Source organism: Paramormyrops kingsleyae, chromosome 6 (assembly GCF_048594095.1).
Source record: "Paramormyrops kingsleyae isolate MSU_618 chromosome 6, PKINGS_0.4, whole genome shotgun sequence".
NCBI classification, from domain to species: Eukaryota; Metazoa; Chordata; class Actinopteri; order Osteoglossiformes; family Mormyridae; genus Paramormyrops; species Paramormyrops kingsleyae.
Window position 1 is genome coordinate 34,944,213 of NC_132802.1, and position 16,270 is coordinate 34,960,482.

General features: G+C 44.6%; 1 protein-coding gene across 6 annotated transcripts in view; it reads left to right on the forward strand.

Moving 5' to 3' along the window:
* Positions 1 to 16,270, forward strand: part of LOC111848779 (ERC protein 2-like) — a 222,640-nt gene that overhangs the window by 100,509 nt on the left and 105,861 nt on the right. For 5 of the 6 annotated variants that reach the window (XR_011992010.1, XR_011992011.1, XR_011992008.1 and 2 more), the window contains 2 exons: positions 348 to 359; positions 9,604 to 9,700. Coding sequence is in view for 1 of the 6 variants with exons in the window: in XM_072713123.1 (XP_072569224.1) it covers positions 348 to 359; positions 9,604 to 9,700 (109 nt within the window). In the remaining 5 variants the exon portion in view is untranslated. The remainder of the gene's footprint in view (positions 1 to 347; positions 360 to 9,603; positions 9,701 to 16,270) is intronic. The other variant, XR_011992012.1, reaches the window with a different exon arrangement.

A 16,270-nucleotide genomic window follows, 5' to 3' on the forward strand; every position in this document is an offset into this window, starting at 1 on the left:
AGTCACGTTTAGTAAGTGTATGACATTGCATGAGTAAACCTGCTTATTAACTGAACCTGCTTATTAACATCGAAAATACCTTTCCACCTCTAGTACAGAAAATGTAACATTAAAAAATGGAGATGTGTTCTGTTCTGAAAGTTTGAACAGCGGTTTTATGTCCTGATGGATAGCACTGCTTAAAGCCTTTTGGTTTCTCTTTGTTACTGTGTCGTGAGGTATTACTGACTTTTTTCTCTTTATGATTCCTAGGAACATTTTAACTGCTCTTGCCCTTTTCTCTTCTGCATTCCTGCTTCCGTTCTGGGTCTGTTCCCTCCTGCTGTCCTCTTCCCTTCTGACTGCAGCCTGGCATCCAGGTTAGTCTCACGCTTTCTGTCCTGCTTCTGGTTATTGGCCAGTAATCTCCTCTCACTTCCTGCAAATAACTAGTCGATAAACTTTCCAATGGAAAGCACAGCCCGTAAAGTAAAACATGCCACCTAATAGTGCAGCCTGTCTATAGCATATATTTGCTTATAAAATACAGAATGTCATTTCGGCACTGAGCAGTCTTTAAACGCCCTCCAAAACCGACGGATGGAAAAGGGGCAGCATTGGATGGAAGCCTGCGTTTGACATCAGCATTAGTACCAATACCACACTGACCTAACCGCCATAATTCTGAGCCATTCACAATATTTATCCTCTTTTATTAATTCATGTTCCTTTTATTAATTCACGTCAGTTCTATTCTGTCAGGAGAAATCACACTTATAAATAATATATATGTAAAAATAGCCTTACAGTTACCACGTCCCACCCAGGGTGTCCCCTGCTTAGCAGGTCAGGCTCTGGATCACCGTGACCCAGACTGCATGTGGGGTTTAGCGGTCTTAGTCTTTTTTTTCCTTCCATTTTTAACAGAAATGAAAAACACAGGTTTTACCGCCACAGACGGTTTTTGTTTATCCGAATCCTGCCGGTGACTTTCGCAACGCTGGCGGCTCGCATGTGAAGATCCTCCATAGCAGACAGGCGGAGGCCTGCCCTCATGTGGGGTGTATGAGACCCCCCCCGGCCCAGCAGGCCTCCTTTCCCCCATGTGCCGCACACACATTCCAGGCGAGCGTGTGAAGATGCTCCATAGCAGACAGGCGGAGGCCTGCCCTCATGTGGGGCGTATGAGACCCCCCCGGCCCAGCAGGCCTCCTTTCCCCCATGTGCCGCACACACATTCCAGGCGAGCGTGTGGCTGAGCGTGCCCTGGAATGGCTGTCCGCTGGCCATCGTACATGTGAGGTCTGATTAGCGGTTTCCCTCCGCAGATGCCTGTATCATTATTTGTCCAAGAACAGCAGGAGAGGGAAGGTGGAGGTCGCAGATAAGATATCTGTCATTCTTGGAGCAAGACACTTCTTCATATGCTCCACAAAAAAATGTTATTTGTTTAATGATAAGGCCTGAACTTTGCAATTTTATATATTTATTGGCAAAAAAAGCTTTTGTTTAATATCTGTCAGCTAAAACATGCATTGTAAATGATATCTTTTATGAACAACCTTGTCAATATTTAGCTTGGATATTGGTTTTGCAAAACCAATGTGAATATGCATTTACACAAACATATCATACTGGCATTAGCTTATCTGGTTTTGTGTCTTAAACATGATGGATATCAAACAGCAAAATTTCTTACTTTTTTCTAATAACCTTGTTTGCCTGTAGCACCAGAGACCTTGAAGAGAAATAAATGGTCTGATAGCTGTAAAGGAGATGATTTAGATATTGATTGAATATTTATCTGCTGTATATTTCATTACATTCATTCCTTCATACAGTTACGAGCCTAATACTAACCCGCCATTTATTGTCCAACGTGTTACAAAATACAATACAGGAAAATATAGTTTAATATTATAGTTTATTCAATGAGAAGATATGTAATTGGGACTTATGTTGTGTTACTTTCTGTAGTAAACTTAAGAATTAAACCCAACATCGATAATTAGTTATACGGCATTTGTCTTTTTTTTTTATCTTGACTGTAATCCTGAAAAGAGGGGGAAAAAAAAACTTCTAAAGTTTTCACAGCCAGAATTGAACTCGAGCTGCTTTTTTTGGACACTTTTTGCACCGATTATTCCACTTGGAAAATGTCTGAGGAAATTTGAAAAATGAGTTTTATTACTGATGATTGAGGGTCGGAATGGTTCCATATTGTGGGAATATCTTTTAAAGGTTTCCCCGCCCGGTGTCTGTTTCAGTATGCATACGCCCCCGGCTAGAGCAAAGCGCATAAAAAAGCCGGAGTTCACACCTTCCCCACATACGTCTGCATAGTCATTAAAATCTGTGCTGGGGAGGGAGCTGAATGATCATTTGTAACCGACGTATGCAGCATGAAATTATGAAATGATTAATTTCACTCGCCCTTGGGTACATACATGTGAGGCTCCCTCAGCTTGTATTTCCAGATTTGTTGTTGTTTTTGCGCAGCTGGTTTACAAAATGCCAGCTTGAAGGTTAAGACTGTCTAAATAAAATGTGTGTGGTCCAGTGAGGCTTCCAGATGAAATCTGTCACATGCTGTTGACTCTCCACGTGTCAGACCAGGGGTGTCCAAGTTCAGCCCATAGGTGCAGCCTTATAAATTTCCTTGGAGAAATGTGGTTATGCCCCCCCCCCTGCACTTGGCATGGAGAAATGGTGACGGGGGCAAGGCGCCTTGCAAGTGAGCGTCGAGAGACCTTTGGTGATGCTCGACTTTCAGGGGCATGCTGTTGCACGGGTTAAATTTATTGGCCGAACTCTCGTGCAGGACCGAGCTCATTGGCTGACAGCATGTCTCACTGAGGATGTCTCGCTCCCCTCATAATCTCCCCTCCAGACAGAATACCTATTGACCTACATAGGCCGGTTTTTATGTTCTATTTTATAAATTAAAAAAACATCCATCTGCTTTTCTAGAACAGGATCGTGGAGCCTGGAACCTACAGCAGGAAGCACAGGGAATGAGGCAGGGGGACACTCTGGATGGGATGCCAGGCCATCACAGGGCACACAGCATCATCCATTGTTGGAAATGTAGTTGTTTTTGAATTCTGTGGGATTAATCCAGAGCTACTGGAGGAAGCCCAAGTGAACACAGGCTTATGATTGTCTGATTGTTAGTGGGGGGGGGGGGGGGTTCACTAAGAGAAAGTGGTGGTTGACACATTTCTGGGCTCAGGATGGTTGTGCGATTTGCTGTCAGAAGCGCTGAGATTGAGATGTAGCCTGCCTTGCCTATCAAACCCTATCTCCATCCTGATTCTACCTAAGTGACAACAACTGTCCTTCTGCCTCTGAGCTAGAGACCAGGAGAGCCCTCCTGGATGGATAAGCGGACCTATTTTTGTTTTTGTCTTTAACCACATCTTCATCCAGAGCCGCTTGACACACTCCATTGGGCCCTTTGCTGTTTAGACAAATGTGACTTCTGATAACTTTCAGAACTGCCATATTTCAAGGTGCAGTTCAGTTGTTCCTCTCCATTGTGTACTAGACAGGTAGTGGGAAAACTGGAAAATATTATGCATTAGATTGCTGGGCCTGCGTGTACAACTTGGATGGCATAGGTACAGTGTGGAACATCAACACGGATATGGAACTGAGTCGCCAGCAATCGCTCTCCCACCTCCATGCTACTCGGGGTTAATGTAGGTAGAAACTGGTCTTTTTTAATGTCCAACCTGCCTTTTGAGTCCCGTACACTGTAAGCTATCTGTACTATGCACAGCTAAAGGCCAGATGGCTGGGAAGGATATGGAAGACATCCATGCTTCTTAGACCTGATCATGTACGGTGTGGTTGGGTTTCCTCTCACCTTGGAAGATACACTTTGTAGAAATGCAGCTAAGCATGTGACAAGCAGGTATAGGTCAGGGCGCGAATTCCATCTTTTCCAAAAATCTACTTCACCTGGCCCTTAATTCCGTGATATGTATAGTGAGACAAAGTTCTGTTCTGTTCTGCAATCAGAAGGTGTTTCGCCATTCAGTCTTGTCCACTTCCGCTGCTCGTTTGGTGCTCATGATGCCTTGGGACGGCTGAGCAAATAAAATATGGCATTCACCGTCATCCAGTCTGTCTTGCTTGTCTTGAATCAGTTGATCCCTGGGGTGGGTAACAGCTGCAGGGATTTTGCTCGGTAATTGTTGGAAAACGTGGCCTGTTCCGTCATAATGTTGTTAGAAGAAGGCACCGGCAGATGTTCCTCACTCTCTGGATGGTACCGCAAACACACGCGCATCAGTATATTAGTGAACGTGAGCCTGGATGCCTAAATGCAGCCTGTCACTGCGTTGAAATGAACCGCATGGGCTGCTCACGTCACGACCTGGGCTGCTTTCCCGGCACCTTTGTGCAGAGCGATCCTTGGCCGTGGTTTGCACCCTCCTGAAGTTCACTCCTGTTCTGGTTAACTGGTTGCCGGGGATTGTCAGTGTCTCTGGCTTCACTTGCATATGCTTAGCAGTCACACGTGTTGTTTTGCTACAGTGCAGGATGGCTGATTTATGACGGTCGGTCCAGCAGTAACGATTATGAAACTGGAGTGTCTCTGACCTTGGAGGCACCGCGCCAATTAGACAGTCGTGCTAAACAGCAGCTCTGGTGAAACAGACTATAGCATCAGTTCCCTACTGTTCCCTAACGAAACTGACTAATGTATCAGGCAGCAGATTCGAGAGAAAGAAATACTGTAACACTGTGAAATGCATTTTAGAAACTGCCTTAAAGCCCACAGGATTCGCACTGGCAGTGTATGCTGGTTTGTAATGGTCCAGTGAGCTGCAGGTTCATATGATACACGATATGCCCTCATATATAGTGCACTCTTGTGTATATTGGAGGCTGCAGACCGAATGATTTTTATCTGTATTTAAGGCAGTGCACAGCTTTCCACTACAAAAGCGGGCAAAATGCTCACACTGCACTTTCTTTGCAGGGTAGTGTCAATCTGCACTGAAATTATGTGACGTTTTCTTCGTCTCTTTTTATCGTTACTTATGGACCTGGATCATTCTTTGTTTTGTCTTCCATTATAAATTTATGCTTAACACTTAAGTAGGGTACTGCAATAAAAATTTATATTCAAGTCAGAAATTAAATAATGAAAATTCTGTACGGTTGTAGTAGTTTTGAGACGATGATTCATTTTATCACTTGTGTAAGGTAGACGACCCCCCCGCACCCCCTTCCTCGCTTGTAATGTTGTCTTTCATGCAGTTGACCAAGTGTATTGTAGATAGATAGATAAATGCTTTATTGTCATTGTAATTACAATGAGATTTAGTTTGGAATGCGACAACAGATGCACAGTATATATATGTACAATTAAATAGATTCTGAGGCATAAATAAAATCGGAGGTATGTACAGACACTACATATGTAGAGGTGTAAAGAGTTTGTGTCCAGGGTGGGTTGGGTACTTGATTATTTTTTTAGCTCCAGGTGCGGTGGATTTCTTCCAGTGATGGAAGCTGGGTGCCAGTGATCCGCTGGGCTGTCTTAATGATCCATACCACGCAGTGATGCAGTATGTGATCGCTGACTCTATGGTGCACCTGTAGAAGTTCACCAGGAGCTGCTGTGGAAGTTGTGCTTCCTTCAGGCTCTGCAGGAAGTGGAGCCTCTGAAGTCCTTTTGCTTGCTATGACTGATGTGTTTGTGGACCATGACAGGTCACAGCTGATCTGAGCCCTGAGGAATCACATCCACCTTCTCACTACAGATGCTGATGTGGTGGTAGCCCCCATGTTTCCGTCTCCTGAAGTCCAGGATCAGTTCTTTAGTCAAGGGCGGCATCTACAGTTTATTCAGACTGAATGTCCAAGTCCTGCCCAGAGAAGGCCCCATCACGATCTGCTCCTCTGCTCAGGCATCCCGGTCCAGCACGCGTGCAGGTTTTCCTTACGGCAGTCTCAGCGCTGCCAGTGGTACAGCAAGTCACCTACTCGCTGCATCAATCTGGCCCATGTGTCCATCAGCATCGCCACCTTGGTTGGATGCTTTGTGTTGGTGTTGGCGCCCAGCCTGTGTTTTATCCTTCCTCACTGTGGAACATATCCTGCAAGGCCAGATCTATAGGCCAGTGCCTTTGTAACTTATTTATTCATATATTCGTATATTTTTCGGAGGGCGGTAGCATATATTACCCACCGACATGGAGAGGAGTCAAAGGGGGAACATAGCCCCCAACACAGTATTTTAAGATATGTTTTTACACAAATATTTGCCCAAATGTTGAAGGAACATGTAGAGCTGGAGAAAAGTAAATACCATAGTCTCAGGATTTTGAATAATGTGTACAAATTTTCATTGCCGGTTGAAATGTTGTGTACAGTAAATTGACTGTTCTCTTAAAATCTAATTTGTCAATGTCAAGTTTCTTTGCTTTTGCATCCCTGTATGTGTGAAGTCCAGAGCTGTACCTACTTCTTATTTAAAAAAGCTTTTTGCTCCCTACTGCTAAGCACTAAAGTTAGCAAGTAATCTCTGAAGAGGTCTGCAGTTTAGAAAGAAAGATTAAGCTCCTTTAAAATGAAGTGGTACGATGTGGGAAATGGAAGTCTGGCAAGGCTGCAAAGAGACCCTGTAGCTTTCAGTATGAAGTGGACGGGGCCCTTTCTTTCGGGCCGAGGCCTCTGCACTGTTATCCTCTTCCTGTGCTGGTGCTTCTGCCGTCTGGCACACAGTGGCCAGTCAATCACATTCTCACCACGCCTCAGACTTGACTTACCCTCTTTTAGCACATTTTCTCGTGCCTCTCTGTTGCACCTATTTCGCCAGTACTTAGGGACTACAGTGGGCTTGTGGGACCCTGGCCTGTGGCGTGCATGGGTGGGGGGATGGGGGGGGGGGGAGTCCTCGGTTTGACTCGCTGGGAGGGTATGCTGACGATTTCAAAGCGTTTATGGTTTCTTTTGTTGTGGGCTTCTCGACACGTGACTGCACCCTGTCATGCAGCCGGGCGTGACGGCGGCACTAAGCCCTGCGGAGACTTGCTGGCGGTCAGAGAGCTGCGTTGGGCTGGCATTCTAGAGGGCATGTCGGCATGTCTGTGGGTGGCTGCCTGGCCTGCTAATTAGGCATCAAGGGAGAAAAGCTGTTTTTATTCTTTGTTTAATTATCATAAATGACACAGTTAATGTTGAGATATACACTATAGGGACAATAGTATTGGGGCACCAGACCATTACACCTACAGGAACTTTTATGACATCCCATTCTAAATCCATAGGCATCAGTGTGGGAGTTGGACCCCCCATTGCAGCTTTGGCAGCTGCTACTCTTCTGGAAAGGCTGTCCACAACATTTAGAAGTGTGTCTGGGGGAATTTTTGCCCCTTCATCCAGAAGAGTCAAACACTGATGTTGGACATGAAGGCCTGGCTCACAATCTCCATTCTATTTCATCCCAAAGGTGTTTGATGGGGGTGAGGGCAGGGCTCTGTGTGGGCCAGTGAAGTTCTTCACACCAGACTCTCCCAACCATCTTTTTGGACCTTGCTTTGTGCACTGGGTCACTGTCATGCTGGAACACAAGAGGGCCTTCCCCAAACTGTTCCCACAAAGTTGGAACTAAGGGGCCTAACCCAACCCTTGAAACACAACCCCATACCATTATCCCTCCTCCACCAAACTTTACAGTTGGCACAATGCAGTCAGGCAGGTAATGTTCTCCTGGCATCCATCAAACACCGATTTGCCCATCAGACTGCCAGACAGAATCATGATTCGTTTCTCCACAGAACACGTTTTCACTGCTCCAGAGCCCAGTGGTAGCGTGATTTACAGCACTCCACCCGACACTTGGCATTGTGCAGCTGCTCGGCCATGGAAGCCCATTCTCTGAAGCTCCTGGCACACAGTTTCTGTGCTGGGGTTAATGGCAGAGGAAGTTTGGAACTCTGCAGTTATTGAGTCAACAGAGTTTTGGCAAATTTTACAAGCTATGCTCCTCAGCACTCAGCAACCCCGCTTTGTTACTTGGTCTGCCGCTTCGTGACTGGGATTCTGCTGTTCCTAAACACTGTCAGTTTGCAATAATACAACTTACAATTGACTGTGGTAGATCTAACAGGGAGGAAATTTCACAATCGGACTTACTGTAATGGTGGCATCCTATGACAGTGTCATGCTTGAATTCACTGAGTTCTTCAGAATGACCCATTCTTTCATAAATGTATGTAAACCTGACTGCATGGCTATGAGTTTGATTTTATACACCTGTGGCAATGGGTCTGAAAGAAACACCTGAATGATTAAGAGATCGGATCCAGTATCCATATAGTGTGTGTGTGTGTGTGTGTGTGTCTGTGTCTGTGTGTGTGTTTATTTGCTTTTAGACATATAGACAAAGAGATTTTATTGGGTTGTTTTTAATATCCAACTATAAAAACTGTTTTGCATACTGCCCCTTTGTACAGATATGTAGATTATTTTGTACAGATATGTAGATATAGTTTATTTTTTATTGTTATTTCAATATTCAAATTTACAAACACATCTAAGGGCCAGATTTGAATGCTTCACATCCCCTACATTCATACCCCCTAAACTCTAACCTAAACTGATTTACTGCAGCACATCTGGACTTGCATCCTAGGTATGTCGCTTCTGGTGTAACATTTCAGACAATAAAGCCACACTCTTTCATCAATGCAGCTTTGCAGTACAAAACCAAACAATAGTCTCCAGGGACCCAAACTGTTACTTTTCAGCAGATTAAAAAAATACTCTGGGAAAACCGGGGAAATGCTGAGCATGTGACCCAGATGGGCTGCTCCAGGGGAAATGTGGCATTCTGCTGCTGCCAGGCATGCAGTGCAGCCTCAGCGCCTGACCGTGGGGTTATCTCCCAGTGCCAGGCCGCCTGGAAACCCAGAATGCTCTGGGGGCGAAAGGGAAGACCACAGATCTCTCTTACATAGCCTGTGGTGGGACGATGCTGAGAGGTGTGAGTGGCCTAAGGAAATGAGGCATGAGGGTAGGAGGGAAAGGAACACGAACATCTAAGCTTTGGAGCTGGAATTTAATCTGTGGCGGTTTCCACTGGAAGGAAATGATTTGTGGCCTCGCAGTGCTTGGTGAGCACTGGCTCTACCTACTTTTAGGTCTCAGCAGAGACGTGACAGATAGTGGCCTTCAAGTGCCTGGAGAGGTAACTAACAGGAGGTTATATTGTCAGGAACGAACAGGTTAAGAAAATAAAACTCAAGGAAGAAAGCTTACAGGAGACGACAATTGATATTTGTGACTGCATTTAATTTTTTGGTTTTATAAAACAGCTCAGTGGAATTTTAATTCCATAATTCAATCTCTTATACAAAAAAGTATTGATGATGTTTTCCTGCTTCAGAATCTGGCATTCAGTATCACAGCCTTGCAGTCACATGCAATAAGCTTGTCAAAGAAGTGACACTAGTATGACTGCCCTTTTGTTGTTAGGCAGTACTTGTGGTAGTGGGAATGACAGCGAGGACAGCGATGGGGGGCTACTCCTGTGTATTCAGCCTGCTTCGTCAATCACGGTCGAGAAAGGATCTTGAAGTGCACTTTGTTCCCTGTGCTACACAGGCAGACGAAGGATCAGAATAAGCAGACAGGCAGCCCAAGGCACCCCCAGATGGAGAAGAAGAAGGAGGAGGGCATGACGGACAACACACCACAGCAGGTAAGGGTGGGCGTAAGCCCCTCAGCCGCATGCACCTCCAGCTCCTTGCCGATAATTTGCCGATAATTAAAAGGATCATGTTCACCACACAAGGAGAGATCATGACCTCCAAGATTATAAAAAGTTGACGCAATTTGCTGTGAGATATGTAGCTCTGTGGGAGCCTGAAATGTATTGTAAGCTAACCATTTCTCACAGCATCGCATTTATATTGACACCTTGCTAGGGGAGAATAGCTATCGTCTGCTTGTGAGTGGTGCTTTACTGGAAAGTGGAAACAAAATGCATACTTCTTCTCGTGGTCCCTCTACCGCGCTGAATGAAAGAGAAGACATCCTCGGAATTCCTTCCCGGGTGGATAATTGCATTATTCAACACCTCTTCATCCCGAGAAAAGCAGATCAAATCGAAACTTTTTTTCCCCTTTCAAAGGCTTTTAATGTTCTGTGCCAGAAAGGCAGCTTGTAGTTGGAATGTGATTTTTTTACGGAAAGGATGCTCTGGCTTTCTGATATGCAATAACGTTCTGTGTGCTGCTATCGGGATGTAATCTGAGCCAGCCGTCAGTCAAGTGCCCCGCTGTGAAAATGAAAGATCGGCGTGGATGTGTCATGTGTTGGACAAGGCAGAGTTTTGACTGCGACGTTAAGGCCGCCTTATGTGGTCCGTCTCCTTTAAAGTTCCCCGGGCTTTTTGTCAAACAACTGTTTGTTGCGCCTGTGATGGTTCCTCGTTGTGTCGGCTTGCCTCTGTTGCCATATGGCTATGGGAAAGGAGGGTCTTTCAAAACATTCCTCTGGGTTTGTAAGTGGAAAAGACAGCGATTTTGTCAAACCGAAATGAACACCATACGTCGGAGACGAACAAAAAGCATAATGGTTCCATTGGGAATAGGGGAAAGTTATTTTCTCCAAAGTAGGGCCTATATTTCACTGTGGAGACCATCTCTTGCAGTACTTAGATGTCTTAGTGATTTTTTTTCTCTTCTGTGGCTGTGCGGAATTCCTATCCGTCGTCCTGCGACAATTTCCATTCTACCGTTTTAACATCTGCTCTTGCTATTATCTCTGTCCTGAGGTACCTGAGCTTGCCACAGGGGCAGCCTCTGTTGGCTCGGAGTCACTCCAAGTTGTTTCACATGGGTCTCGTTCAGTCGCTCACGGAAACAATTCAGCCGCACCTGGAGAGTGGACTCTGCATCGTGGGGACCCTGTGTTTCTATAATTTGTTTCTTCCTCTCTCATTTTTCAGAGTTGTGGACCACACCAAGAGGGCTTTCATCTCTGGAACAAGCCCTAACTCTTGCATTTAGTCCTCATCTCTCCAATTGGCTATCCCTAAATGAACTCCGCTGGATTGACAGGAGACTTTCAATTCTAAATAGATATATTTCTGTAGCTCTTGGCCACTTCTTCTGTGAACTTAGATGTTAAGTGAACGAATAAACTGTTCAAAAGCTGCCAGTCCTCTGTTTATTCTGGCAGAAAAATTGTCAAAATGATATTCAGAGTGCAATACAGAAGGAGTTTGGACGTGATCCTTTCTATACCTCGCTTAGACAGACTGGACCCCATGAGATCTGACCTCGTAGGCATTTTACCCTTCAGGAAATACAGTCAAGGGCAGGGGCAAAACAATGTGAAAACTTATTTTTAATCACACTTTTGAATGATAGTGTTTGTTGGGCACGTCTTTAATTACAGGACAGATACTTGTCATCTTGTGCCGTTGACTTCAAATGCAGTATCTTACTGTAACATGGTACAGTGTTAAATGTACCTGCATAAAACAACCTACATAATGGGAATATAAAAATGGTAAGGGCAGCCAGTATAACATAAAGTATGCCATGACAAATGGACAGAAAGTTTGTTCTGCTCAATCTTCAGAATATAAATACTGAAAAACTCCTTTAGACCTCTTCGGCACAATATGCATTGCAGAAACGTGTAATGTGAACCGAAATACGCACTGTTGTGTGAAGTGATTTACGACTTTGTCTTAATACTTGTACTGTAGTAGAGAGTAGGGTGATTGTATGTGTGGATTTTAAGAATGATGAAGGTAGCACAGGGACATAGACAAACTAGTATTTTGCACGAATTAATGCAGGGCTTTTAGCTAGATGGCTGGAAATGGATCTGTTGTTGAACCTAATATAAATTTTTCTGATGTGTAACTATATACATGAGAATACTGTAATGGGCTTTGCATATATACAAATAAACTCATAAACAGTGTGGTTGCATGAGTTTATTGTATATAGTAAATGTCAACATGTTTCTTACTGAAGCTGTGAAAAGACTGAGATGTACAGTATGCTCAACATTACATGCAATTTAAAATCTCTTTGTCCACCGGGAGGAATACTGTACTTAGCAGCTGAGTTTTCAGCCAAGCTCTAACGGGATGGCAGAGATGGTTTATGACTCTTAGACAAATTGAAAGCAAGGAGAAATGAGAGAGCGAAGCCAAAACAGGAGTGCAGCACTGATCCTGTGCCGTGGGCCAGGGAGTCAGACAGCCAATGGGAATGGGGGACTCGCCTGCGGTCACAGGTATCAGACAGCCAATGGGAATGGGGGACTCGCCTGCGGTCACAGGTATCAGACAGCCAATGGGAATGGGGGACTCGCCTGCGGTCACAGGTATCAGACAGCGGTCTGACTCCATATACAGCAGGGGTAACACAATCCACTTTATCTGCATCTCTCCACACAAAAATAATGACCAGAGCTTTACACTTGGCTACAGTCCCTAAAGGTTAGATTGAAGGGCATCTGCAGATCAAGTCACATGTCAGAGCCGCCGTCAATACATCCTTTATGGAGAACGAACGCATGGCGGCTAAGCGGTCCAACATCCCAGACCTAAAGGAATGTTCCTGACCAGCCTTCAGTGGCTTAACAGTAAAATGACCCCCCCCCCCCACCCAAAACATGTTTAATCTGGTTTCTTGCAGCGTTTGTAAAACATTATTACTTTGCTGAGAAATGTATGCAATGTATTTAGTGTATATTTTGATGGATTATATTTCCATGAAGAATGTTTAAAATATAGGTTTGAAAAATGATTTAAGGCATATTTTGGGCTACCAAAATGCATTATATTAATATATATCAGTCATTAATCATCGTCATTTCTATTATTTTACTTATAAGAATAATATGTACTGTTCAGGAGTATCAAAAGAACTTAATATGTTTTTCTTAGGCTCTATGTAGAAATATATACCTTTTTTCTGTACTGCTTTATCTGCTAACCCATCTAGTGCACAGCATAGCTATAAAATAAACAATCACCATCAGGTCTTTGATGTTTTTGCAATATCTTTCTTTGTTTAAAGTTAAATATACAGGATAGTTTATGTGGGTTGGACAGATAACATCCCTCTCAGTTCCTCGATCATGGCTCCAGTGCAGTAGAGCAAAACAAAGCAGGGAGATCAGTAAGAATCCACTCCAAAAGTGAAGAAAAAAACGAGACTGAAAGAAAAACTTTGTTCTGATAAAAAAAATGCACAATGAAGCTTCTGAATATAGACCTTTTCTTTTAAAACGAATGACTGTACATCACACTTGGGAGCTTGGGTTTAAAAATACACCCCTTGGTTTCAATAAATGTATTTTTATTAGAAAATTACTTGTTTGGTCAATAATGCCTTGGAAAAATGGTGTCACCCAAGTGTTTAGTGTCGGAAAGCAGCACACTGCGAGCCTACAGCGATGACAGAGGCTGGGAAGAGCAGGTCGCTGGCGGCTGCCATCTGAGGCCCAAGAGCCAATGAGGCGTCAGCTTGTAAGCAGGCGAGCGGAGCGTGTCAGTGATGTGATGAGGGAGTGATACCACCAGCCAGCAAGGCTGCAAGGAATCGCATCCGCTGGAGCGTGTGGATTTTTCCCTGCTCAATTTGGTGTAAGAACACTGTAAAAAAGCAGGAAGATTGGTTTTTCGCATGGCAGATGTGAAGTGTCCACTGGTATTTGCAGAAAAACTTCTCAGTTCTTGGTATCACGTCGATACATGAAACAGAATATAATGAATTCCCAGGAGTTTAGCTCATTTAGCAACGCTACCTATAAATGAAGATGATCAGTATGAAAGCCTTTTATTCGCAGAAATAGGAACGGGAAACAAGTATGAGGCCTTGAAGCAGCTCTGACGGAGACTTCAGCTTTGAGCACATTGAGAGATGCAGCGTAGACCCTTCACTTAGCCGTGGCTCGGAGCAGCACAGAGGAGCAGGCTGTGCAGTGGTGAATCCGGAGGGGTGCAAATAGATGCACTTCCTGGGATGAAATGAATCATTTGAAACAAAGTTACAATCCTCCCTGCAAGCCGCAAATAAGTAAGTCAAGGGAGTGCTGCAGAGCCCTGCTGGTGTGCTGGGAAGCCTGAGAGGACAATCTGCGGCCGCCATATCGCAGCCCATCAGCACACAGAGATTTACAGTAACAAACAGCGGATTACTCGCAGCGCAGGGGGTGGGAGGGGCTGTGGTGGCTAAAGCAGCAAGGCCATGTTTCATGGGATTTGCTATTTTTTTTTCTATTTTTATGAAAGTGGGGCTTGTACACCCCATAAAGGAGACACAGAAAACAGCATTTTCTCATTCCTACCTCGTTTATTTAAATGATTAAATTCCATATGATGAAAAAAATAAGCAAATTATATAATTATCATATTCATAGCGAAGGCGGGATGAATTCCTATGAAACAATTTTCTCTTGGACTTAAGGTGTCGAAAATTGTGAAAATGGGTGTGCGGTCGAATTTCACACGGAGGTTCAGCTGCACCTCAGACAGTCCCAGGTACAATTTGTTGATCTTGGTGCATTAAATTACTGGTGCACTGTCAAATTCAATTACGTCTGCAGGGCCTGAAGCACGCCGCTCTCCTGAGTCATTAACCTCGAGTTAAGACCGGCTTAGAGATCTCATTTGTTTTTGTTTTGGTTGCACTTTTCTCATTTTAGAAAGAGCCATTCTGAGAGGCGAAGGAATCGCCGATTCTTAAGCGTCGTAATTAGCGTCCTCCCGGCGTCCCGGAGACGAGCCCTTTGAAGGACTCTGTTAAAGAGCAGTTCAGTCACCTCGCCTATGAATCACTGGCCTCATCTGCACACTCCAGCAAACCGCTGGATTTCGCCTTTGAATAATCTTGCATTTCTGGGCGAACACTTCCTGCTTTGCCACAATCTGGGAGACTGATTGGCTGTGTGTACATGTTAATTAAGGCATGTTTTTGCTCTGGCACCTGTCCCACCGAGACGGCCGCTCTCACAGTAGGCCTGCATTCTGTGCCGGCTCCTGAGGGACTTTCTCTCTACCTGCATTCCTTGAAAAAATGATCCACCAGATACTGACAAGAGAGGCGAACACTGAAGCCTCCTGTGGAAAACTGAAGCCTCTCTGTGATCTGTAGCGTCACTCTTGTGTCACGATATAGACAGGAGTTCAGCTGCGGATCTGTGGCCTTCGGGTATCCGCAGTGTTTGCTGGTCAAACAGCTTCCCTGTTTTTCTTCACCTGATTAGCCAAAATGTATTATGTTCTGTGTGGTATATGTAGGAACTGCCTGCACTACAGATTCAGGTGCCTTGATAAAAAAAAAAAAAAAAAGTAGTAATAAATTAGTGCATGTTTGAGTTGTTTTGGGTATTTGTCTGTATCCCCCTTAATATATTGATTTCCATAAACCGTACAGATCTTTTTCATATTTCAAAAAACATACAGAGAAAATATCTTCTCTGATGTCTTTGGATTTATATTCCCCAGTGTGAAACCTAGTTTGCCCTCTTTGCTCTTGAGAATGAAGCCAACAAGCACAGTGAGCCCCTCACATGTACTGAGACGTTGGCTTTAAACATCAGACCCGGAATGTGGCGGCGACTGTAGAGCCTCATCAGCACCTGGGTACTGGATGGATCCATTTGGCCCCAGGATTAATGGGCTTTCTTTAACCTGGCGCCCCTCTCGCAGAGGGGTGAGTAGAAGCAGAAGCCTGGACTCTGACTGGCCCTAACACAGAGCAAACTGGATCCCCTCTACGATGGTTGTTTTATTAATATAGAATTACTGTATGGGATCCTTGCTTTTAGGGCGGGGCTGCCCAGCTTCTGAGACCGTAGGAAGCGGTCCAACTCGATGCAAAGAGACATCGGTTCTGTTTGAACTGGAACAGATGGGTTTGGAAAGGAATTAAAAATTGTGGGTTTTTTTTGTTGTTTTTAAAGAACATTACCAACAGCAGGTCACTGTGTACCTGACCTCTATCCAAGCTGGTAGCTGCCAGTCACTGTGTACCTGACCTCTATCCAAGCTGGTAGCTGCCAGTCACTGTGTACCTGACCTCTATCCAAGCTGGTAGCTGCCAGTCACTGTGTACCTGACCTCTATCCAAGCTGGTAGCTGCCAGTCACTGTGTACCTGACCTCTATCCTAGCTGATAGCTGCCAGTCACTGTGTACCTGACCTCTATCCTAGCTGATAGCTGCCAGTCACTGTGTACCTGACCTCTATCCTAGCTGGTAGCTGCCAGTCACTGTGTACCTGACCTCTATCCAAGCT